This window comes from Mustela putorius, unplaced genomic scaffold (assembly GCF_011764305.1).
Source record: "Mustela putorius furo isolate JIRA1106 unplaced genomic scaffold, ASM1176430v1.1 tig00000095_pilon_pilon_pilon, whole genome shotgun sequence".
Lineage (NCBI taxonomy): Eukaryota > Metazoa > Chordata > Mammalia > Carnivora > Mustelidae > Mustela > Mustela putorius.
Window position 1 is genome coordinate 597,866 of NW_025421280.1, and position 26,176 is coordinate 624,041.

The 26,176-nt window shown below is 46.4% G+C and overlaps 1 protein-coding gene across 1 annotated transcript in view; it reads left to right on the plus strand.

The window, feature by feature from the left end:
* The first annotated feature begins 1,638 nt into the window (after window positions 1-1,638).
* The window catches only part of PDZRN3 (PDZ domain containing ring finger 3), a 238,174-nt gene continuing 213,636 nt past the window's right edge, over window positions 1,639-26,176 (plus strand). Inside the window, exons 1-3 of the mRNA XM_004738373.3 lie at window positions 1,639-2,503; window positions 16,950-17,036; window positions 22,913-23,020. Coding sequence (XP_004738430.2) covers window positions 1,781-2,503; window positions 16,950-17,036; window positions 22,913-23,020 — 918 coding nt within the window. The 5' untranslated portion in view covers window positions 1,639-1,780. The remainder of the gene's footprint in view (window positions 2,504-16,949; window positions 17,037-22,912; window positions 23,021-26,176) is intronic.

Sequence of the window (26,176 nt, forward strand, 5' to 3'; positions counted from 1 at the left end):
AGTGACCTCAATAATGCACTGAAAAATCTAGTCAGTGACAGCTTTTTAAAGGTCAGTTCAAAACAAGTAATCCTGTGGACATCAAGGCAATCCTTTCACTCTGGTGTAGCAGTTAAATAGTGAAGGTCAACGGGGCTTTAGCAGCCAGATAAAGGAGAGAAGTAAAAGCAATTAGACAAAATGGATGCTGTAATCCCACTTTCTAGACCTCAGAGCCACACAAAACACAGAGATCCAACTTTTCCACTTTGCTATTCAGAAACTGGCAGCAGAGTCCACATGAGAATTCCGTAGCTTGGTTTCTTTCTTACTGGTGCTAACTACATGTTTTTGTTTTTCGTTTTTGTTTTTTCAAGGAATGTCTACAGCCTTGGGAGAAAAAAAAAAATCACCAAATCCATGGATGATGCTGTGTATTTATCATCTAAATTGAGATCCCTAAGTATTCCTTCAAGTATTGCTGAAAATTACAAGACTCACTTTGCTGCTTGAAAAGTTGCCTTAGAGTGGAAGAAAAATGTGCAGATTCTTGGATGGCCACTTTCCAACCAAGTGGAGGTACACGGATCAGGGGCATCAGCCTCTTTTGGGAGCTCTTTTAACATGTGGATTCTCAGGCCCCGCCCCAGACCTACTGGATCAGAATCCACATCACATTAAAATTTGAGAAACACGCTGTAGGAGATCTTACAGGACTATTTTTTTTTTCCTTCTCCCAACCTTAGTTTCCCCAATTGGAAAATGGAATATACACAAAGGGGAAAACCAAACCAAACCAAACCAAACAAAAATCTAAACTAAACTAAAGGAACACAGTTCACAGGATTGGGCGGGGGGCGGGGGGTGGGTAATGGGGAACTTCTTTAAGATCTCTATTTGTGAGATTTTTCACATTGTAGGGCCAGCGTATATTCTTTTGTAATGCAGTAAAAATAATTTTTAAGTGGCGCTAATACTATCACAGCATTGTGCTGATGATTTTTAAAGGAACCGATTTAGAAGCGCGGGCACTTCACAAGTGTTAGTGAAGTGGAGGAGCCAGCACTCCAGCCTCTCCCAACCCGACAGCGTAAGAGGAGCCCTAGTCCCCGCAAATCGCCCCTGTAGATTTACCCTCCGGTCTCGGCAACCTTGGGTTGACCAAACGCTGGGGTCTGCCGAACCTCTGATCCGAACTGTAGTTGCTGGAGCGTTCCACAGGCTCTGTAACTTTCCCTGGAATTAAATAAATAAACACCGTAAGTGCCCGAGATAGCGGGCCTCAAAATATTTTTCGTTCTTTGCAATCATTCAAGAAAAGAGGGGGCGGAGGAGGAGAAAAAAATGTCGCGATCTGTCCGGGAAAGGGCTCCGGGACAACTCGTCTGGGCCACTACAGCAGCCTCGGTTCCAGACTTAGTGAGCTTTTCTCGGCTTGTGTGGGTATCTTATAGCGAAAACTTCAAGAGAGCAGTCGCCGGGTAGAAGGGCTCAGGCTGGCGTCCTGGGCGGGCCAGTCCGCTCGGCGAGCCTCTGGGTCTCCCCATCCTCCTCTGCCTCCCGGCCTCCTCCTTGTTGCAGGGGGCGGGCTGTCAGGATGTGCGTGCGCACGCGCTCGCGCATATACGGCTGGAGGAGTCCTGTTCCTCGGGCATTTTCCGAGGAAGTCTGGAGCAATTAGGCTCAGTCCGGGGAGAGCGAGCGAGCTTGCGGGCGGCGCAGCCGGCGTGTCTGGGCTGCCTCGCAGGGAGGGAGGGGGCGGCCGGCCGCCCGGCGGCGACCCCGGGCCCCGGCCGCCACCATGGGCTTCGAGCTGGACCGCTTCGACGGCGACGTGGACCCGGACCTGAAGTGTGCGCTGTGCCACAAGGTCTTGGAGGACCCGCTGACCACGCCGTGCGGCCACGTCTTCTGCGCCGGCTGCGTGTTGCCCTGGGTGGTGCAGGAGGGCAGCTGCCCGGCGCGCTGCCGCGGTCGCCTGTCGGCCAAGGAGCTCAACCACGTCCTGCCGCTCAAGCGCCTCATCCTCAAGCTGGACATCAAGTGCGCGCACGCGGCGCGCGGCTGCAACCGGGTGGTCAAGCTGCAGCAGCTGCCCGAGCACCTCGAGCGGTGCGACTTCGCGCCCGCGCGCTGCCGCCACGCGGGCTGCGGCCAGGTGCTCCTGCGGCGCGACGTGGAGGCGCACATGCGCGACGCGTGCGACGCGCGGCCGGTGGGCCGCTGCCAAGAGGGCTGCGGGCTGCCCCTGACGCACGGCGAGCAGCGCGCGGGCGGCCACTGCTGCGCGCGGGCCCTGCGGGCGCACAACGCGGCGCTGCAGGCCCGCCTGGGCGCGCTGCACAAGGCGCTCAAGAAGGAGGCGCTGCGCGCGGGTAAGCGCGAGAAGTCGCTGGTGGCACAGCTGGCCGCGGCGCAGCTGGAGCTGCAGATGACCGCCCTGCGCTACCAGAAGAAGTTCACCGAATACAGCGCGCGTCTTGACTCGCTCAGCCGCTGCGTGGCCGCGCCGCCCGGCGGCAAGGTAGGCGCCCGCCGCCAGCCCCGACCCCCGCGGGGGCCCCTGGGTACCCCGGGCGCCTCCCGCTCCCTTTGGGCCCCGGGATGCCTGGAACTTCCCAGGAGCATCCCTACCTCCTTTCCCCACTGCTTACCAGCGGTATCACCATGAGCAGATCCTTGAAACAGTTTAAGCTCGGAAACTATGGTCCCTAAGGTTTAGGTACGCAGGATGTAAAGTAGCTACAGCAGAACTTCCAGGGTTCTGGAAGGACTAAAAAGAACCCACAGTCAGCGTAGAGTACGAGTGAGCACCGCTCTGAAGTCAGAATGGTGCCCAAAGGCTTTAATGCTCAAATAAGCTAGGTGATCTTGTGGTAGTTGCTTGACCTCTGTTAAGGTTGAAAAGTTCCTTTATACACATGGCAGACAGGATGAGATACTGACACACAGGGTGAACTATATCCATGCATCCCTAGGAATTCCAGAAAGAGTAAATGAAACACACAGTTCTGAATAAGTTCAGAAGGCTGCCAGAAGGCAGGCCCCTGGAGTCAAAGCTGGCTTTAGACGCGGGCTTTGCTGCCAGCTAGCTGGCTGACCTTGAACAAGCAGCTTAGCCTCTCTAAAGTTAGAAACTGGTCCCTAGAGATGTGACATAGGCTGGGGGGAGGCGGTTGTGGGGAACACAGCCATGCACTGCCTGTGGCGTTCATCCGGGGATTCCAGAAAAAAAGGAAGCTCCGCCAAACATAAACTAAGAATTGAGAGTAAGTCCTCTGGAATCGGAACTGTTTTAGAATTTAGGCTTTTTTTGTTAGCCAGCGGGTGAGTGAGTGACTGTGTGGCTTATGCTCCATGTGCCTCAGTTTCCCTAAATGTAGAATAGGTAGTTGTCAGCGTTCAGGGAGAGAGTATGTTAAAAAGACCTGGCACTGTGAGAGAGTGAATGCTCCACAAATGTTGCCTGCAGTCATCTTTAACATCTCCCCCTGGGCCATCTGGTGCTGGTCCTTGGTGTAATTATAATGGCCACTACTCTGGAAGGCTTATTTTGCTCTAGGCCTTATGCTAAGTACTTTCAGTTGTTTCCTTATTCATCAAGTGGGGCAGGTGTGATGCTTTTCATTTTGTAGATGAAGAAAACAAGCTCCATTAGTTCAGTGGTGCCTGGGTCCTAGCTTTTCGGTGCCAGAATTGTATTCTGAACCCTCCTGCCATGGTCTCTCCAGCCCCAGCTTTTTTTTAAAATTTTCTTTCTTTTTTTCTTTTTTAAGATTGTATTTATTTATTTGAGAGAGAGTGAGCAAGTGAGAGAAGAGAGAACACAAGTAGGGAAGGGCAGAGAGGGAGAAGCGGACGCCCTGCTGAGTGGGGAGCTGACATGGGGCTCCATTCCAGGACCCCCAGATGGTCCTTTGAGCCGGAGGCTGATGCTTAACCGATGCTTAACCGACTGAGCCACCCAGGCGCCTCACCAGCCCCAGGTCTTAAGCACTATTGTGTTGTGTCTCGGTGTAACCGCAAGTCCCATTTTTTTTTTTTTTGAGTATTTATTATGTGCCAGCAAATGTGGGAACCACTTTACAGGCATTATCTATTTAATCCTTTGAGGAGGAGGAGGCAGGCTTAGCGCGGTCATAGAACTGGTCCAGAGTCGTACTGTGACTCAGGAGACAGAGCGGAGATTCAGGTTCACATCAAGAGTTATCCACCTTGGGATGTATGGACACTGCCCCATTAGTCTTTGTTGTAGGAGGCTCTCTTCTGGACTGTACCATGTTTAGCAGCATCTCTAGCCTCTACCCAGTAGATACCAGTAGGACTCCCATCTCACGTCCAAGATGTGACAACTAAAAATGTCTTCAAACATTACCAAGTGTTCTCTGAGGCTGGGGTGTGTATGTGTAAAACTGCCTGTTGCAAACCAGGGGGAACCTGCTTGCAAAGTCTACACTTGAGACAAATGCGGAGGAGCACAGTGCTTCTCTGTGGTTGACTATTTCCTGTGGCTGCCTTGGAGTAGAGCATATTTGCCCCAGGGGCCCCCGGGGGCCTGTATCTGCTTTGCCTCTCCGCTGTGCTCTCCCAACCCCCCTTCCATACGTGCACACCAGGCCTGTGAGTTTCCCATCTCCCCACTCCCCACCCCCCTCATTCTGGCCCCCTGGCCTGTCAGCTGCAGTCTCAGCAGCTGGCCAGCTCTGGGAGAAGGGCAAATATTTACAACTTGGAGGCTCACCCAGGACCGCACAGGCATACAAAAGACTGGTGTGAGCCTGAGAGTCACCAAAACAGAGGGCAAAGCTTGGTTTTCTAGCAGGCGCCGGGTTTGGGGCAAAGAAGTTCTGAGTTTCTCTTGTTTATGCTGTCACGCGGGCTTCCTGCGTAGTTTTAAGTGACGCTTATTTATAAATAAGCCATTCACTACCCCAGAGTTTATACATCATTCATTGTTAAGCTAGTTTATTATTTCTTCTTGCCTCTCTGTTTTCTTTCTGGAGTGTTTGGGTAAACCCTCTCTCAGAACCCAAAATATGATACTTGAATCTGAACTGTGGATGTTTTTGAAGCTGTGTTGGGTGAGCAGTGGGATAATCAAGGGTATTAAGTGTAGGGACAAGATGTTGCTTTTTGAGCTTACAGAGAGAGAGTTCCCTTCTGGAGTTGGAGCCCTCCTTGGAATTCTGTGCACCTCAACGCTAGCCTCAAGGACAACCAAGAATGGTCTGGCCTGCAGTCTGTGAGAGTTCCTTTCTCTGGCTTCAGACCCTGGCTGGCCTCAGCTGAGGGCTTAGGGAAGCTTGTGGCTCTCGCCCTGAAGTTAACCCTCCGTGGCCCTTGCTGAAGGCTTTTGCTGTTCCTGTATCAGCCAGAAAACCCTCTCCCACTGCGAGCTGTTTAAGAACTTGTTTATTTCATTGGGCTGACTTTCTGCTCCTGCTGGGTACTATTTATTCTCTTCCAAAAGGCAGAAGGATTTATATTGCTTGGAAACTCTCATGCACAACACTTTTTTTTTTTTTTTTTTGGTAATAAGTCCTAATGTTTATCTCTTTGTTAGAAGCTGAAGTAAGATAAGAAATACTCAGAAGATTTTTCAATACCATCCCTTAAAGGCCTAGACCTTATTTCAGAAAATGATCTGGCATGCTTCATTTATTTATTTATTTTGATCTGGCATTATTTAAATTATCTTAACTTTCAGGTTTTTGACACTAGTTGAGTACGAAGGGTTTGTCTGTACTGTACCTCCATACACCTTGTGTCTCCAGGGCCGTGCTTCTCAAACCTACCTCCCTGTGATCGGAATCACCCAGAGAACTTGTTAAAATCCAGGATTCCCGAGGCTTGCTCCTACAGCTGTCGATCCATCACAACTGGTCTGGAGTTGGCATTTCCAAAGCTCCCAGGTGATGCTGGTCTGCCTATCACCTGGAGTAGTTACTTAGTTGGATTCAGGTATGGACGGAGACAAACAGGTATTGGTTTCCTCCTTTTAGGAAAGACCAGGGTAAAGTCCTAAAACCCAGATGGCCTGGCAGTTATACAGTAGGTAACCACAGCCTGACAGGCGGCTCTGGCAGACTTGGTGATGGGTTGCTTGAGTAAGTTGAAGAGCTTTGTTGCTTGCCTGTTTTCCCACCCTGACCTGCCCCGCTGATTCTGAGAACAAAAGCATTTCACAGCGGACTTCTCTGGCTTTCTGAGGAAGGGACACTTGTGAACATTTCTTGGAGATGTTGAAAAACCAGAGGAGCCTTCTCCTTGATCCCTTCTGCTGTTTTACTTCTACATCCAGCCCATCAATAAGTCTTGGTGATTTTACCCCCAAAACACTTCTTGTACCTATGCCCTCCTCTCCACCCCCATCAAATGGTCACCATGGTGCAAACCAAGGTTTCCCAACTCCGCCTATTAACGTTTTGGGCTAGATAGTTCTTGTGTGTGTGTGTTGTGTTGGGGAGATGGTCGTCCTGGTTTCATGGGATGTTTAGCAGCATCCCTGGCCCCTGCCTGCTAGATGCCAGTAGTACTTCCCAAGTCGTGACAGTCACGGAGGTCTCCAGACACTGCCGGCTGTCACCTGGGGAACAAAATCGGCCTTGGTCTTAGCCATCAGCATCTTTTGCCTGGATCACAACTGCTTCCACGACGCACCTTTTCGATCCCCTAAAATGACCTAGCACCAGGAATCATCTCTTCAGAATGTCAATCTGATTGTATTTTATTTTTGTAAAAGATTTTACTTGTTTATTTGACAGAGAGACAGTAAGAGGGGGAACAGAAACAAGAGCAGTAAGAGAGGGAGAAGCAGGCTTCCTGCTGAGCAGGGAGCCTGATGCAGGGCTGGATCCCCAGACCCTGGCATCATGACCTGAGCCAAAGGCAGACACTTAATGACTGAGCCACCAAGGTGCCCCTTGATAGCACTTTAACTTCTTAAACCCCGCATTTGCCTTTCAGTTTCTGTTGCATGGCGCTAAGGTCCAGTGTGCTCTGGATCCTGCTAGCCTCCCCCTGTCTGCTTGTATTCCTTGTCTCTTCCCAGCTTCAGTGGGTTCTGGCAAGTTCCATGAATATGCCCCAAAGCTCCTTTTTGCCTGCTACCCACTTCTGCACCCACCTTTGCGCTCACTCTTTTCTCTACAGTCTTCCCAGCTAATTACTAGGTAATGTGCAAGTTTTCCAACTCTTCCTTCCTAAACCCTGCTTATATGTCAGCACTTAGAGTTGGTTCATCACTAGATAACCTTTCCATCCTTCCCATCTGAGCTCAAGCATCACCACCTCCACGAAGCCCTCTGTGATCTCCCAGACCAGGTCTGGTGCCCTGAGATGTTCGCTTTGGTATTCCTCCTGCATGTCATTCATCACAGCTGTAACTGAGTAATTGGAAGGGCTCTTTATTGTGTCTTCCCAGGAGGGAGCATGTCCATCTTCTTCAGGGCTGTGTTCTGGGCATCAGATTGATGTACACTGTAAACTCTCAGTATGTGTTTGTTCAGTGGGTGAACTCAAAATTGGAATGACTGTCTTGTCAGCCATCACAACTTTTCAGATTGCTAACCAACAGTGAGCTTGTATTGAAAAAGAATGTGTTTTTCGGTGACCCCCCCCAGTTAACAAAATTGTTCCCAGGTTTTTGGGAGGCATTCTTTTTTGTTCTACTAGATCCACCCAGATCAAATTGTATCAAGCACCAAATCCCAGAAACGATTTTGTCCATTTCAGGACTCCTGGAGGTAAGTGAATCTAATAGACAATTGTATCAAAAGGCATTCCAGATGTCCAAACACTTTGAAATGTATCTATCAGAGTGTTAACCTTTCAGTATATTTTCTGTTTCTGGAAAGCTTCAGCAAATAACCATTTCATAGTGCCTCTAACAAAAAAGCCAAGTTCAGCTAAAGGGAATTGTGGGCTGTCAATCCATTTCATTTAAGTGTTATAAAGAAAATTAAGATTTGGTTTACAGTATGTTTGCTGGATTAAATGGATTTGGATTACACTGGATTAAATGATTATAACAACCTTTTGAGTTGAGAATTCTAGTGATAGGTATTTTTAAGTGGTTCTTTCTGCACTTGTAAGTGTTGCTTGCTTCTCTAAAAATGTTAGATGCATAAGAATCTGTAAGGTAGTTATGTGTTAGACTGTAGACCAAGAAATATTAATTACTTAGGATGCTTTGTGTATGCACATATATGAGCTTCTCCATCATTTTCATCAGGTAGAGCTCCTTTTTTTTTTTTTTTTTTTTTTTTTTTTGGTAAAAGGCACAGATAAGACAAATTAGATAAAAGCTAATTTAAAGCCAAAAGTTCCACAGATTCTAATATAAGCCTGGGATTTGAACCCAGCGACTGACTCCGGGGTTATACACCATTACCATTATAAGAAAAGCATTTACTCCAGGGTTATACACCATTACCATTATAAGAAAAGCATTTTCTCCTGAGGCTGTGTTTCCTGTGAGGTCTCATACGTGTTTCTAGAGGACTGTTATTATTTATGCAAACCCTGTGTTAATTGGAGGTCAAGACACATCATTTATTTCATCCTCAGAAAGACCCTGTGGGGGTTAGGTACCCACAAAGCATTACCTTCCATATTACAGATGGAGAAGCAGAGGTTTGGAAAAGTAATCCCCCAGCACTTTCCTTTGGCTCCATTTAGTTGGTCTGATGGCTTCTGGTCCGTGCTGATGAAGTATGTTCTTCTCATGCCCTAACTCCCGTTCTCATGGTTCTGGTGTAGAACATACAAAATATAATACAGATCCTATGAAAGAGATTTCAACAAAAACAGAGAATTAAAGACGTAGTATCTTGGGTGGAATAGTGACTCATTTCTCTAATTTTCATGCTCATGATTTAGAGAGTGGTTGATGGCAGGAAGAAAGTGCAGTCCTTCTTTATGTATTCTTGCAATTTAGCCCCTCACATTCTAACGCACAACGTGCCGGACACCATGATAGGCACTTGTGGATACAAAGGTCAACTTGAACAGCTTTAAACCATGGGATCAATCAGACATGCACTTGAGTCTTTGAAAACACAACACAAGTCTTACTGTTCTTTGTTCACTGAAGCTTTCTAGATGTGGATTAGCTTCTGTCCCCCCTGAACTAATGGGGTCCTAATAAGCCTGTTCCAATAAAGAAGGGAAGTGGTATAACATAATGATTAGTTTTGCAAAGAAAATAACTAACAGATGGACACAGGCATCCATCTTTCTCACCCATTCCATATATATATTCGAAGGGAATCTGGGGGACAGAGACACCAAGCAGGCTGTGTGTGACTGAGTCCAGCAGCAGCTTCTTCCCCAGGAATGGGGAGGGATGAACTGTTTTGTAAGCAGTGGGTATGCAGAAATGAGTCTTAGGCAGAGAGGTCACCCTTAGACTTTTTCTAGAAGCTATTGTCAGGTGTCCTGTGTCTCTGCTGTACACAGATCAGATACAGTCCTTTCCAGTTGTGGGTCACGGTTGGTTGTAGGCCTTGTGTAAACAGGCAGGCTTCCAAGTACCCTCAATCGAGTTGGTGCTTGGTATGTGGTTACTATCCAGGCCCTGGAGTCGGTGATAATAGGGTTCATGTGTTTCCTCTGTCTCCTTGTTGAGGGCCTCTTGTGACCTCCTGTAAGCCATAATTGTCTTCTCTCATCTCTTAAATGGGATAATATGTAGGCTGATAGAGCTGGTTTTGGGTTAAACCAGATGATGTACGTCAAGTGCACAGTAAGACTCAACAAGCGTTTATTGAACATCTATTAAGTGCCTGGCACCTGTAGGTTTTATAGATTTTCTTTAAGGTGCCAAGGAAACGTTAGAAATCTGAAGTGGTGTAACGGACAAGATGGAAGGGGACTCTTGCTCACAGGGTCACAGTTTCGTTGTGAGCCTCATGCTGCCCTGAATGACCAGTTCTAGTGGTAGGGACTGGGTGAACGAGGAAGGTGCAGGTCAGTGGCACTGTCTGGGTAGCAGCCCTGGACTGCGATGGGAAGGAGCAGGTCAAAGCTCATGAACAACATGAAGACTAAGGGATTGTTGGGGGTGTATTTGGATCTGTCTCCCCCTAACACTGACAAGGCTCAAGAGAGGGGGGCCAGGCAGATCACCTGCCTTCCTGTAAGCAAGAACTTAGTGTTATACCTGGGAAGCCTTGGGTGCATTCACATTTGGGAAGGAAAATGCTTCAGGGTGGGTCATGGATTGAATGTTGGCATTTCAAAGCCTGAACTACCCCATATTTCATCAAATGGAAATGTGCAAATGTGGTAGTACTTTAAGGAAGATTGTTCTTGCTTGTTTTTTGGTGAAGCCTTGCTTGTGGAAGGTCATCAGGAAAGAGATGAGTTGATGATAAAAATTAGAGAAATAAACTTGAAATCAAACTCCTGGGAATAGAGAAATTGGTATTTCGGGATTTCTCAAATTATTTAAACATCCACAGACTGAAAAATGCATACATATTTTTTTGGTCTAGGGAATACTTCTGTTCCACTGGTTTTCAAAAATAACTTGTTTGGCTTATGGATGAGTTTATTTATATACTGAATATTATATTCTGGAGGTAGAATGGCTCTGGAAAAGCTGTTCCTTTGTTCCTTTCTGTTTCTTCATGCCCTTTGCCTCTTCCTCTTGCACCACCTATCTTGGGACTGATACATACCACTAACACTTCCCCTGGCTCTCCCAACCATTTTCAGCTCATTTGTGTCAACCCCGTGACTGCCTTTGGTTTGAGGCTTGAAGAGTTTCTTCTGCTGTTCTTCCTCCAAGAATATCCCTTCTTTAGAAGTGGAGTTTGAATTCTCTGGAGGGGAGGAGGTGGACCCAAGCCACCTCACCACTAGAAACATGAATTGAATAACAAAGAGGAAAAAAAAAACATTTTAGTGTAGGGAGTGAAGACACCCTCCTCTCTTCTGTATGGAGGTTCCCGAAGTTCCTGCAGCTGGCTCTGCCTCCTGGTCTCCCAGCCCCCTCCACTGCTGCACATTTTTGTGCTGTCTTGTCGCTAGCCCACAGACAGAGCTGTTTCCCAGCTGTGTGACTTTCAGAGAGCTTTGCATAATCTGAGGCTGAGAGGTGTCCTGTCACCCCAGATACACAGACTAGCGGTCAGTCAATTACAGTTCTCAGAACCCGCTGGGCAGCTTTCCAGTCCAGCCAGTTCTCTGCTGTGAGTCCCACAACAGCAGTAATTGGGGAACACCCAACATGGGGCGGAAAGGAGTGTTTAGAAAGAATTCACATTGACAGTGCATTGGATAGGCTCTGGGGGCCACCGCACAGATTAAGAGATGGCACACATCCAGGCTTCCGAGGCCAGAGAGTTGGGAGGAGGACGGTGACAGAGCCATACTAAGAGGAAAAAGGACCTTGCCGGTAGAGGACAGTTCGTGTTCTTGGATATTTAAAAAACAAATACAACAGAAACAACAACAAAACCCAGCCACTGTGTAAGATGACTTTGACAAAGTACATTTGATTTTTGCCTTTTCCACCATGACTTTCATTTTCCCCCCAAATTCTTGTCCACTTAGCCCTTGAGTTGAAAATAAGTTTTGATCTCATATGTACTTGTTTGAATATGATAGCAAAGCTTATTTTCAGAGCCGTCAACTATTGTGTTCCCGTGTGTCGAGCTTCCATTTCTGCTGGTGACTTACTGGGATACGCACTGCACCCTGTTCATGCTGTTATTTAGGGCGTGGTGGCCCAAGTCTCCTTCTCCAAGGCCGAGACATCTCTGTTTTTTCTCAATTCCAAAGACCTCAACACTTCCCAAGAAGACCCTGCACTGCAGCAAGGGCCCAGCTATGAACTTGCTTCTGGGGTGGAGGCTGGGGAGCTTCCAGCCTCACCCTGAGAAGACTGGGCTGTCACTGGACTCCAAAATTTTCCTTTTCCATCTGCCACCCAGCTTTTGGTGAGAGGTCTCTGTCTCCTGAAGGGAAGAGACACGTGCCATCAGGGAAGAGCAGGAGAATAGGGAGAGCACGAAGGAGAGCCACCAAGGAGAGCCACCAAGGAGGTGCCGTCTCCTCTCCCTTTCAGTTGTTGTCGATGGTCCTCTACTCTTCACCTTTTCTTCCCAGCCCATCAGAGTGCTGATGTGGTGGGATGCGGAGCAGTCCGGTGCCTTGGCAGTCCCCAAGCACCCTTAGCTCCCCATCTCCCAGCTGCTTCTGGCTTTGCTCTCCCGATCCAAGTCAACAGATCCTTGGGCTTACTGTTGCTCCTATGATGTTGGGAGCCAACATCTGCTCCCCCATCTTCTTTGTTCCCATGGCCCCCTACCTCAGGCCTGGGTCTGACTTCCCCTCCTCATCCCTATTTCTCAGCAGGACAGTATCCTTTACCCGTCCTAGCTCTGCTCTGCTGAAGGTCTGGGCTGAGCTGCTCCCACTGTGGTCTCTTCTCCTGCTGCCATCTCTAGCAAAAGAACTGTCTATTGGCACTTAATCATCCATCTTAGAAGGTACCACTCTTTCTCCAGACTTTGAGGGAGGAAAAAAAAAAAAAAGACACCTACATAGAAGGAGCTCCCATCAGATGGCCAGATGGTGCAATGGATATATAATAATCCTATTTTGCTTAACTTCAGGCCCCTGCTCTCCCAGACTTGCTTGAGATAGATTAAGTTAATTTGGGATTAGACATTTTTTATGGCTTGGATTTTGTGGCAGGGTAATTTTTGTGCTGAAAGAGTGTCACGGCCTCAGCTGAGCTGCAGGAAGGTCCCCCTCACACGGTGCTCTGTTTGTATTTTGAGCATTTCTGTTGGCCAGGCACTGTGCTAAGCACTTCTGTTGGCCAGGCACAGGCTTCTTCATAACCCCGTGATGTGAGGAGAAACCATTATTATCCCCATTCTGTGGATGAGGAAACTCAACTAGGGTTCTGACCCTGGAGTCCCAAGATCTTAACCATCACCTCGTTCCTGTGTAGGGGGGGCGTAATACTCTTATGATACCCTTCACGGCATAATAGACACTCTTAATCCCTGCCACTATTATTACACAGTCCAGAGAAACCTTGCTTAAAACTCTAATTACAAAACTAATTAGATGTCTAATCCTTCATGACATTTTAATGTGAAGGCTCAGTCTTGTGAGGCAAAGGGATTTTAGGATATGGGGCCAGAATGTACCCACAGAGTACAAAGAGCGTGGACGCTGGAGTCCCGTGGACCTTCATTCCTGGCTCTCTCTCCTTGCAGCTGTGTGATCTTAAGCAAATGTCTTGGAACCTCAGTTTCTCAGGTGCAGAGCCTGGATACAATGCCTGCATCAAAAAAGCGGATGTTTGAGATAATCCTTTATTGATGTGAGTTTGAGCTCTTTGCCTTCTTTGTTTTACTTCATCAGGCCATTGGGAAAATTTCAAAGCATGGGTTATGATAAACTACCAAAACAGATCAATATTGGTTAAATCTCCTTTAGATGAAAGAGCTGCTCATTAACATCTTCTCGGTCAAAAGTGAGCAAAGGAGCATGGATGCAAGCCTTTGCCCTTGTGCCATATTTATGTCTTTTTAATTGGTGGAGTATAATTTAATGAGAATTATTTAAATGCCCTTTATCCTGATGCATTTTCAGCTCAGGAATAGGTTACATGATTAAACAGGAATTAATGCTCACATGTTAAATATGCTGTGCAAAAGTCCAGTGTTTAAATTCTCTATTCATGTGTTTTTTCTGAAGAATTAGAAATTAGAGTAGTTAAGATTGCTTTCAGGGGAGGAGAATGGAAAGGGAAAGCCAGAATCAAGTTCATGGTGTCCAAGGAAAAGTTAGATGGAGAAATGAAAGAAATTCAGCCTCGGCAGAGCTTTTCTTTTCTCCTGTTACGGCTCCCAGCTTCGGGTGTTGAATCTTCGATGTGGTAGTTCACTACTGCAAATCAGTCCTCAAATAGGCAAGGGCACCTAAAGCCTGTTGTAACCCTCCTGGACAGCAGACTTTGTCAAGATGCTTGCAGAAATGAGAGCACTCCTTTCTTTCCAGTGATTGTGTCTGGCAAGGAGGTGTAGACGGTCAACCTGATTATTCCTGAACGTTATTTGCAAATAGCTGTTGGCCTAAGGAATGGTGTGTCTCGGGCATTGTCTCACTTCTCCCCGGAGAGAGATCTCTGAGACTGGGTACAGACTTAGGTGTCCGGGCATCTCCGGTTGGGTCTTCGGGAGAGAAATAGTTCAGTGAGTAGTTGTTCAGTGAGTAGTTTGTTCTGACATTGGTTTCCTGGGTAAGACTTCCTATCATGAGTTCCTTTAAGGAACTTTTTAGAACTCCAGCAGTTGAACCATCTTGACAAGGACCTAAGATACTGCTAGGCTCAGTGGCATTCTTTTCTACATTTCACATGAAAAGGAAGTGGTGTGGAAAAGGGAGTGGTGGGGTCTAGAATCAGAGAGCATGGGTCTATATCCCGGTGTGACCTCTTACTAGCTCTTCCCGCCTATATCGTGAGGGTGCTGTTCGTGCCAGCTGATGAAAATGGTGGGATTTATTAAAGAAAATAACGCAGTTACACGTTTAATGTCATTTCTGGTACATAATAAGCTGCCAATAAATGTTAGCTGTTATCACTGTTAATGCAGTATACAATTTCTTTGTTTCTCTTTCGTTTTTAGAAAGAGTAAGTGGTTATCACACAGTAGATTTAAAACTAGCCCTAGAAAATTTGTCTGCGTGTTCTAGTGCATGCATCATTGCAGATTGTCAAACTGGAGGCATCTGCCTTGGATTACAGAGTAACTTTGCAATTTCTATCATTAATTATGAAAGCCAGAAATGTAGCCATGTGTGATAACTCACTCAAATTCCAGTGTATTTCTAACTTTTTCACCCCTCTAACATAGCAGGCCAAGAAAGGGACTTACCAAGATTATCCTTTTCCAAGGCAAAGAGATATGAACTCTTTCAGTTTGTGAATGCTGATGTTTACATTTCAAAGCTATCAGGTTGATCCTGAGTGTTTATTCTGTTCGAGCAGCTTGACAGTTGCTGCCTGTTAACTGGTGCAGGTCAAATTAATCAGATCGATACCATTGACGCACAGATGCTCTGGATGGTGATGCTGTGGATTGGAAATACTTTTTGAAAAATCAGCACGTTATTATAGAGGCCTTGCTGCTTTTGGTGAGGTGTAGTAGCTTGAAAGAGACATGTTCTCTTTATATTAAAATACTCTATGTATCAAATAAGTGAGCTTGTGGAAATGAATGTTCTGTTCCATCGTTGTTAGAAGACACCTAGTTCTTTCATTAAAAACATTTTTTCTTTTTTTGTTTTTTTAAGATTTTATTTATTTGACAGAGTGAGAGCACACAAGCAGGGGGAGGGGCAGGCAGAGGGAGAGGGAGAAGCAGCCTCTTCGCTGAGCAGGGAGCCCCATGTAGGACTCGTTCCCAGGACCCCAAGATCACAACCTGAGCTGAAAGCAGACGCTTAACCAACTGGGCCACCCAGGCACCCCAAGATTGTCTTTTTCTAATGAAAAATTGTCATTGTTGTTTTTATAAGCCTTTAACAATGGATGCTTAGGGTTATGTAACATTTTTGAAATTTTAACAAATTTCTAATATTTTTATTTCTGCTGTGCACTAGTTATGAGACACAGTTGTGGTTACTAAGAACTTTAAGCATGGAGGTAATTTTACGTATTGAGGCCTGTTGGTCATCTATATGTATTATTATTTTTTTTCTTTTGGTTCTGCTGGGCATCGGTCCGCTGCCAGTGTTTGGCAGTGAGCCCTCCCGCAGTCCATGGCACGATGCTGCAGGAAAGCTGCTGGCGCTTTCTGTCAGAAAGCCTGGTTTCCCTTGCCAGTGTGGCTTGGGCAGATCCTCGAATCCATGCCCTTCACAGGGGGTCGTTTCTTTCCACAGGAAAAGTAGGAGGCAAAGGTTTGATCAGGAGGCAGTAAACATCAGAATAAAGTCTATTCTCGGATGAGCTGTTAGGGTTGCTTAATGGAGTATTTCACATTTTCTAAAAATGCAGCATTTAAGTAATACCGTGTTTACACAAAACCATGAGCAAAGCTTTTGCGAGTGTCTGCGGTCCGCACCTGCATCCTTCCAGTCTTCGGAAACCCTTCCGAGGTGTTCCGGGAGCTGACGGTGCCTGTCAGAGCTTGGTTAGGCACTGCATACACAGAAAGGGAAATCTACTTTTACTTATGTGTCTGTTCCTTGAGTGTTAGCCGAGGTGCCGAGGCATCTGTGTCCCTTGCGGCTGTTGAGCGTGGCCTGTACGAGCTGCCTGGGTGACCTCTGCTTGCGTGACTTCAAGGGGCTCACGCTGACCAGCCCCCTTTGAACAGAGTGTTTTCTGTTAAACAGCCTGGCATCTCCAATGGCCTGGACAGTAATGACTTTGTGAAAGGGCCCCTCTCCCCCTCTCAGAGAGACGCAGGCTCCATTTCCCCTCCACGTTTGCGTCGGCCTTGCCACGGCCTGCTCTCCCCTCAAGCCTCCCAGACACAGATGACTATTGACAAGGCTTCATGCACCCAGACTTCCAAGAGCGCTGCTCCTTGAACCTTCCGTGACAGAACATGAATGCTGCTGTTGAGAACGGTTGAGAAGCAAACAGAAAGTCGCTGTCTAGACAGCCGGTGTGCGATGGGCCGGTTGGAGGAGGGATGTGAGTGCAGACCATGGAGTCACTGATAGGCAGTGTTCATCAGACATGGGTGGACGCTGCCAGACATTCTCACGTGGGCACCGCAAGGAGAGGCGGCATCTACGAATGTCCGTAACCTCCTCCTCACAGGACACTGTTGCAGCTGGGGCCCTAGAAGTTTCCTTGATTAAACTGCCCAAGAGACAGAGGTGTTTGAAGGATGACCTAAGAGTCCTTGAGTCCACTTAGGTAGAAAGAAAGTTGCCACCATCGGTTCCCTGTTGGTAAATAAAATTTTGAACTCCTTTGTTCCCTGCAGGGTGAAGAAACCAAAAGTCTGACTCTTGTCCTACATCGGGACTCTGGCTCCCTGGGATTCAATATTATCGGTGGCCGGCCGTGCGTGGTATGTTAATTACTAAAATGTGCTTTTCCTTGCCCTGCTGCAGCGGGAAGAGGGGTCAAGATTGGGCGGGGTGGGGGGGTGGAGTAGTGAGGGGTAGTGAGGGGTAGGAAACCTTGCTTACCTCATTCTGCTTTCTGTAATTAGAGAGTTCATTGTTTATCTAACATCTTCACCCTCAGGGATTTTTATTTAGCTGTGGTCTCCTAAAATAGCATTGTCCTAGAAATACAACAGCTTATCTGAACTGTTTAGGTTTGGGGGGGGGGCATGTCTGGTGGTGGAGCAGTGGAGCTGCAGGAAGCTTTGGGCGATGCGTGCACTTAGAACTGAGCAGCAGAGCTGGAGCGTAGGCCCTGGGACCGGAAGTCTGAGCCGGAGCTCCGCTCTGTCAGCTCTTCGTTAGTCACAGACTACTCCCTCATTCGTGGGCTGTCGCATCCCTTTGCTTTTTCTCCCCCTGCAGCTCTTTTGTCCACCCCATTCATCATTAGCTCCTCCCCCGGGAAGGAGAGGCCAGATTCAGACCAGTCAGTTGAACGGGGAGGAACATGTCTGTGGAAAGAACCCTAGGGATGGGACGCAGCAAGAGGCATGTTGCAGGATCACACCTTTCACGCCAGCTTATCTGAATGGGCATCATCTCTTGCTTCTGTCTCTGGCAGATCATTTCCTTCTTTGTTACCTTCAAAGGACAATAATAGTCCAAGGAAAATCGGATTCCTTCATGCAACAAATAAGTATTTAGTAGGGGCTGTTTGGTTGGAGCCCACGGACACTGGGTCTCTGTGGTCATTGAGTTTATGTCCTGGTGGAGACATTAGGCAAGAAACAAGTAAATGTCACAGTTACAGATTGGGAAACGTGATGCAGCAGAAAAATGGTAGGATGGCAGATAGTAGATGCCAAGGAGCAAGGGGCATCACTGGCTAGGGGGATCAGGAAAGCGAGGAGGAGATACTAAGCTGAGTCTTAAAGGATAAGAAGATGCCAGGCATCCAGATGTGGTTAAACTCTGGGTCTGGGTCTGGCTCACCCTTGGGTAGGAGGTATCCTGGGGCAGGGCCATTTGAGCTGTATTCTGAAGGATGAGAAGGAGTTTGCTAGATCAGAGGCCCATATACGATGTTTCTTTAAGCACTCTTAACTGTAAAAAAAAAAAAAAAAGCTTAGTTAGTTAGTTCTAGATTATATATTTGCTGCTGAACTAATTCTACATGACTTATAAAAGTTTCATGCAAAACGGAGCATTTTAAATGATGAAATTAAAACACGAGTGTGAATACAGTTTTTCTTATGTCCTTTCATCGTGCCAGTGCCCTGCATTGCACAGGCCCACCTGGGGAGAGCGCTGAGCTAGAAGAAAGTGAACCGGGCCCAGGGCAGCCTGCGCGAAGCCTGGAATAGCCCTGGAGTTGGCAGCTGGGGGAGCTGCAAAGAGTACAGCACCGCGGGAGTCGCGGGGTGGGCAGGAGGAGGTCAGGAGACCTGGAGAAATGGGGGAGTGAGCACGAGAGGAGTAGCCAGAGGCAGAGTTTTGAAAACACACATTTTATTGTAAGAAATGACAGCTTAGGGATAGGCAATGCACAGTCATCAGTAAGTGATGGACTGATGTATTATCTGCCCTATAAAACTTAGCTACAGGAGGGAACCTTTCAGACAGTGAGATTAAACTGTGAGAAGGAAGGGGTGGGGCGGGGGTACCCCCAGTTTGCCGAGCCCCAGGGATGGGCACACATGGTGGTTTGTTGCATTGTCTCACTGAAATTCTTAAGACACTGAAGAATGTATGTCCTGTTGGTTCCTTTTCTTTTTCCTCATTTACCAGTTGGCTGAGCAACCAGGCAGCATGTGATGGTGCTGGTCTGCTAGTATCCTGGCTGGGGTGGGTAGGGGCACGTGCTCCAGCAAAGAGAAGGGATGAGGGAGCAGACTGGGACTCGGATGTCTGAGTAAATGGTCCCAGGAAACCATAGGACTGGCACCGGTCCGTGTTCCCCAGCTTACCCTCCAGAACGTGTTGTAGCACGTGCTTCACTTTATTACTGAGCATGAGTAACAGAGGCTTTCCTTCATTTGGCTTCATAATTATTTAACCTCCTTTCCCTACCGTTACCCGTTTTAGGAAATGACTTCAGCAAACCCAGATGCACATTACTGTTAGTTGTCGCAGAAACTTCCGAGGCTGAAAGAGCCCAAACCAGTAAGGTGCCTTCTCTGCCTCACCAGAGTGTGTATAGGAAAAAGGAGCCCAATGTTTGAAAAATGCTTAAAATGGGACTCCTGAGTGGCTCAGGTCATGATCCCAGGCTCCTGGGATCAAGTCCCATGTCAAGCTTCCTGCCCAGCGGGGAGCCTGCTTCTCCCTCTGGCTACTCCTCTTGCTTGTGTGTTCTTGTTTTCTCTCTCTCTTTCTCTCTGTAACAAATAAAATTTTTTAAAAAAATGCTTGAAATGAAGAGGCATGCCTTGTGTCTTTGGTGATGGTTGGAGAACTTACTATGTCTTTGTTTTCTGTCCTTCACGGGGAATGAAAAGACACTCCCAGTCTCATTGGAATATGGTGCTTTCTTGTGCTTATCAAAGTATGTGTTTTAGGTTATTTTTTTTCTCCTTTAAAAGGCTGATTGAAGTGCAAGCCAGAGTGAATTTTGTAGCTTTCGTAAGTGTTCTCAGTTCATGTGGTCTTTTTGCAAGAACTACATGCATGTCCCCTGGAGGAAAGTCTAATTCCATATGCATGTGGTTGCAATAGTGTTGTTTTTTTGTTTTTTTAAACTTGTCCTGATTAGCAGAAGTCGCATAATGAACCCTAAATGTATTCTGAACTGTTGCCTGGAAATCTGGCAGGTCATTGAGAACATGCTAAAAAGCCAAGATGAGCAACAATGCACACTCATTGTTAGTACTGGAAGTAGAATGCGGTACACATGACGTGTGTCTTTCCCAAGTTTTTGTGTTAGGAGCTTGGTTGGGTTGTGACATAGGCCCAGCCCTGGGGGGCGCTGACATAAGGCTTTTCATTGCTTGATACACTGCTCTTAGTAAAACCACATCATTCATTCATTCATTCTTAAGTTTCTAAAGAGATGGCATGAGTCTGGCGTATCAGACCTTACACTTCAGCCTTTGGCACATACATTTCATTGTCAGGTACCCCTGGGATGAAAACAATCCCTTTGATTTTTCCTTTTCTCAAGCCAGCAAAACAAAACAAATCCCAAGCCTTGTTAGTTCACCTTGATAAATAGCTCTGACTTAAAATGTATTAGGAGGGGAGCCAAACAAACTAAGGAACAGGGAGACTTCTTTTAAGAGACACGTCTAGTTATCTAGGATGGAACTGATTTGGCTATCTTTGATTTTGTGCTCTCTGTATTTTGTTTGCATTCTGTTTCTACCTCCTGCCACTGTCTTCATTTAACCTGAATTTTGCTCTTTGTTTTTGCCTGTTCCTCTGTTTTTTCTTGTTTTGCTTGAAATTACTTGCTCTCCTAAGAAGAATTACTTGTGCATGATGTAGTATTCTGCAAAAACAAACCAAGCCAAAAATCCCCTCCCCCTTCTCCCGCTTCCTCTCCAGCCAAGAAATGCAAAGCAATTAATTCAGAGTAAGTGCACGGATCTCTTTTCTTTGGGTATATTGACATCCCCTCTTAGGGAACTCAGGATTGTCCGTAAATCATCTGTGGTCTACTGAGGCTCTTTGGGTTTGTCCGGAGGAATATTCCATAGCCTGGAATGTGGAACTTTTGAATGTGGAACTTTTGAATGTGGCGCTTAGAGCTTATGTAAGGGAGTTGAACTGTCCTCCGTTTGAAACTGACCTATGCTACTTTTTAGCTATGTGCCCTCACACAAGTTACTTAACCTCTCTGTCTCGGGTTTTTCATCTACAAAATGGGTAAAAACAAAGTATTAAGGTTTGCGGATATTGTGAGGATGAAACGGGACACAGAGTGCCCACTACCTACCTAGTATACACTCAGTAAATAGAAGCTGTTGCACAGCTGTGTACTTCTGTTTGAGAAATGCATGTAGGGCGATCCTTGAATGCCCTGGGATGAATGCATTAGTAAGGCTGCTGGGAGAGACCAAGGAGGCAGGGAGAAATTCAGACAGTGAAGGGTTAGTGTGCGGTGGGCCGGTGCTGTGATGTTGGGCAGGGCTGCCTTGAGGATAGTTGATCTAGTACAGCACCCACATCCTCCCTGGGGAGAGTGATGATAGAATCCAGATGGCAGTTTAGAGACCTATCTTTGTCATGGGGGGATTAATGTTGGGAAGAGCAGTTAATGCTCATTTTAGGTTGTGATTTTGGTTTCTTTTGAATCCTATTTATAACATTATAGAGTGTGTGTGTGTGTGTGTCTTTGAGGGAAAGGGGTGAGGGGTGAGTGAGGGAGAGAGAAGAGGTACAGAATGTGCATTTTCTCACCCTTAGCCATCTCTCTTGCATTGGAAGGGGTCGATCAAACCACATTTAAAGTCATCCCTTTTCTCTTTAGAATATAGGGGCTTTTTTTTCTGTTTAAAGAGAAAAGTTGGGCTCAGTGGGTTAAAGCCTCTGCCTTCAGCTCAGGTCATGATCCCAGGGTCCTGGGATCGAGCCCCGCATCAGGCTCTCTGCTCAGCGGGGAGCCTGCTTCCTCCTCTCTCTCTCTCTCTTTCTCTCTCTGCCTCTCTGCCTACTTGTGATCTCTGTCAAAAAAAATAAAGAGAGAAATTTATATTTTCATAGTTATTTCTTAGCAAATGGAATTTAGATGTATTTCTATGCACGGAAATTACTGTTAAAATATATCTTCTAATGGCATTAATGGTGAAGAATTTACTATGATCGTAGGATTTGGAGTTTTTGTGGAAGATCCTGAAATTACTTTTCAAATGCTTTTGTTTGGCAACAATACATGCTTGTGCCATTTAACTTACAAATCCATCTGTTCATCACTAGAAACTTAATCCACACACTTGGAGAGAATTCATCCCAGTGCTGTTTGGAAAGAAGTTCATGAACAAGCTGTGAGGGTTTTTTTATGGGTTTGTTGGACCTTTTGATTTTAAATAAAGGAAGGAGTTTGAGCAGTGAGCTGTTGCCTTTCCCAGAAAGTTTTGGTACAGACTTTGAAAGATCTAAAGCCATTTGAGATTGGAGATGAGAATTTATTAGGCTGGGGGCAATGGTGGTGAGCTTTGCTGGTGTAAATCTGAATACATATAAAACACCTATTTTCACAGTCAGATTATTGGCTATTTAAAAGTTTTAATAGTACTCTGAGCTGGGGAGGATATGGGAAGACACTCTAATGAGCTATCAGTGCATAATTTGGCAACATACATCCAATCTACATATCCTTGAACCTGATGTTTCCATTACTAGGGGTTTGCTACAGATACATACTTTAAAGGATATTTCGTAGTACAGGTAGGAAGGTATTGGAGACCGCATTGTCTCTGGATTTGTAGACTTCAGTGAAAGAGGCAAGATAAGATGCACAGGGTGGGGAGAGCGTACTCTGTGCACACACATACCATCTGTGTGCATGAGAAAGGAACAGAGACATGTTTAGGAAAGTGATCTATGAAGAATGTTTCTCAAAGGATAAGTAAACTTCAGATAGGAGCTACATGGGGAAAAGGACCCTGGGTAGGGGATGGCCGTGACTTCTTTTAAATACCTTTTGGTATGGTTTGAAGTATTTTACCATGTGTATATGTTCATTTTAGATTGAAACAGAAATTAGGGGTAACAGATGGGCCTTCACCCCACTGCCACTTTTGACATGACCAGGAGTCCATTGCAGTGTAAGAGTGTAAGCTTTATTTTCATGACCAAGTTAATGCCTAGCATTCATGTGTGTTTTTTTAACCCACAGGACAACCAAGATGGATCATCCACTGAAGGCATCTTTGTATCCAAAATAGTTGACAGCGGGCCGGCAGCCAAGGACGGAGGCCTGCAAATTCATGACAGGATTATTGAGGTATGCGAACGCCGGCTAGTGTCTTTTAATAGGCCGAATGCTGTCGTGTCTTCGTCTCGTTGGGTGCAAGATGTTTGGTCAGGGAGGGAGGCCTATGCTGGTAGATGGCTGGTCAGGAGAACTCTCCCGTTGTGTGGGACGATGGAGAGCGCTGATTGCCTCGGTGTTAAGTTTTTGTTTATGTTAAATATAGAGCAGCCAGATTATGAGTGGCATGTTCACAATTTGGCTGTCTTCCCGCGGCCTCGCATCTGTTTCATATGCTTCAGTTAGAGCTCTGTGCAAAAGCCGTCGGAGGGTTGTGTGTTAGTTAGAACCAGATGAGCAAACCTCTGTCGGGCACATTGTGTCGGCGTTTGCGTCGTTCACCAGGCGAAAACCGGGGCTGCTCTGGAGGTCTGCCCACGTCCTCCGGGCTTGTGGCACGCAGTTGTTGCTACAGATGGATGCACTGTTCTCTCTGCTGGGTTCGTCTGGCATGTGGTGGACAAGGTGACTGTCTGGGGATGTGGAGGCAGAGGTCGATGGTCAGGATCGTCACTCCCATCGTCCCGAATTCTTCCTTTTCAGGTCTTCGTGGAGCATTTTAAGCCCTTATAGAGCAGGTTCATGGATTTGCTCTGGGGGAGGAAGACCTCTCGCCTCACCACCCAGCGCACTGGGATAGGGTCACACAGCGTCCTCAGATGCCCCAGGTTGCCCAAAGGGCAAGAATTATTTGTTGCCTCCTGGTATGGGCTCTTGGTGCAAAGTTGGACACAATGGGCTACGTTTTGCCGACCATTTTGACAGCTCTTTTGATGGGTTAGTACATGGATTAGTTGTCAGGTCTCCTGTGAGGAAGAAATAAGATAGGAGAACACAGGATGGTACGTTGAATCCCACAAGAAAGGCCCCTCGGGCCATAGCCACAACATGGCACATTAGACAGGGAACCAGAAAAACCGCCCCGACGCCGCTGACGCTGGTTGAAACACATCAGCGGGGCGTTTGTATTTCTTGAGTGTTTTCGTGGTCTGTTTCCAAACCTTGGACGGAGTGGGAACTCGGACTGTGAGATAAGCTATATGCGAAGTTCACATAAGCCACTGGAGGTTGGCCACATGCTTCTCCTGGGGAAGGGAGCCTGGAAGACAGAGAACAAAGTCTCGCCTTCCCAGTCTTGTTTGGATGAATTCCACGATGTGCAAAGCAGTACACTTGAGGAGCATTTATATCCTCGGGAAAGCATACAGTTCAACCTCACAGGGAATGCAAACTGAACACGTTAGGGTCTAAGACTCATTCTTCTGAAGGAGCAGGTATGTTGTGGTAATAGACATATGAAAAGGATACTTGATTTTGTTTTCAGGACATTATTAATATTGTTACATCCCCCATTGACTTTTCAAAGCATTCTGAAACTTGGAGCTCTTTCTACTGCCTGTTTTAGGGTCCCTCTTTGTACTTCCCAGGTCAGGGGAGTGGATTTTCCATAACAGGAATTTGCTTGTGCAAGAGCACTTTCTTAAGAGCTGAAAGGCATACTTACTTTTTTCTTTCTTTCTTTCTTTCTTTTTTTTTTAAAGAGAGAATACATTTTCTGAGGCTATTGTTCTGAAAGATAAGTACAGCTTCCGTTGCCAAGGGTTTGGGGGAACAGCCAGTTTCTCTAAGTAATGGAATTTCATTGCTCTTATGTTTTGCAAATGAGAAATCTACAGCTGGGCAGGATTTTCTCTTGGCAAAGGGGGGGAATCTGTATTTGAAATGTGGAGGACGGTTTCTGGTAAGTCACATTCCTCTTTTGGATAGTATGTAAAATATTAATCACAGCCCGGTGTTGAGATGGAAAAGAAGGGTGAGCACAATAGAGCAACAATATATGTGTCACTGCAATTGACACACCGTGCCCTTCTCGGTTAAATCCTGATCTCTTTTGACAGGATACAGTGATTCCCATGACTGAAAAATATATACCCTGGTTCACCTCGTCTCTCTTGGAGCTCATTACCAGGCATGAATTTGATTATTTTAAGTGTGCCTGTGTTTCATCACAGAGGAGAGTCAGGCACTTTCTAGTTTTCCACCATATTTATTTCTTCCTTTTCAGGGGAGTGGGCAGACGACCGCCAGATCTCCACCGTAAGAACCTTTATTTTTGCAGGAGGGTGCTTTTATCTTAAACCAACGGAGACTCACTGAGTCTGGCCCTTAGTGCAGCATCTTTAGCAGTTCCTCTGCTCCTCCTCTCTGTGCCCTGAGATGGGAGTGGTGGTCCCCCCCCCACCCCCATCTCAGAGACAGGCCCACTCCCTTCATGTTTTTTAGTGAGTTATTTTCTCAGGGCCACCCATTCTGCAAGGAAATGAAATTTGTAGGTAATATTTACATACACACACACCTAATTGTAAGCTCTCTATCGGCCATAATAGAAAAATAAAAGGAAGGTAATTGATAATAAAATACGTCATCAGGATGTAAACTGATGGGCACAGTGACATTGGAAGACCCCATGATGCTGCAGGTGCTTGTGCCTCCTTGTAGACTCAACACGCAGTCCTGGCTGTCAGGGCTGCCAGCGTGGGCAGGTGGTGCTGGGGACTCCAGCGCTCGGAGCCCTGGGGTCAAGTGATTTGGTTTCCTGCACTGGTGAACAGGCTGTGGTTAAGTTTTGGCACCGCGAAGTACAGTTTTCTTGTGATTTGCCCACCTCTGTGTGTGTGTGTGTGTGTGTGTGTGTATTTTTAAAATTGTGTTAAAATAAAAAAAAATTGTGCTAAAATATACATAACATAAAATTTAACCATTTTTAATCTTACTTTTCTGTGGCACTAAGTATGTTCATATTGTCATGCAACTGTCACCACCATCCATCTCCAGAACTTTCTCATCTTCCTACAGTGGAGCTGTGCCCCTTAAACAACCTGCCACTCTCTCTAGCCCCACCTCTTGGAGACCACCATTTTGCTTTCTATTTCTATGCACTTGACCGCTCTAGATACCCCATGTAAGAGGAATCACACAGTCTTCGTCTTTTTGCGTCTGACTCATTTCATCCAGCAGGATTCCCCCTCTAGGTTCGTCCATATTGGAAGGTGCATCAGAATTGCCTCTTCTTTCAGACTCAGTACTGTGCCACTCTGTGTATTGCATTTTGTTTCTCTCTCTGTCCAT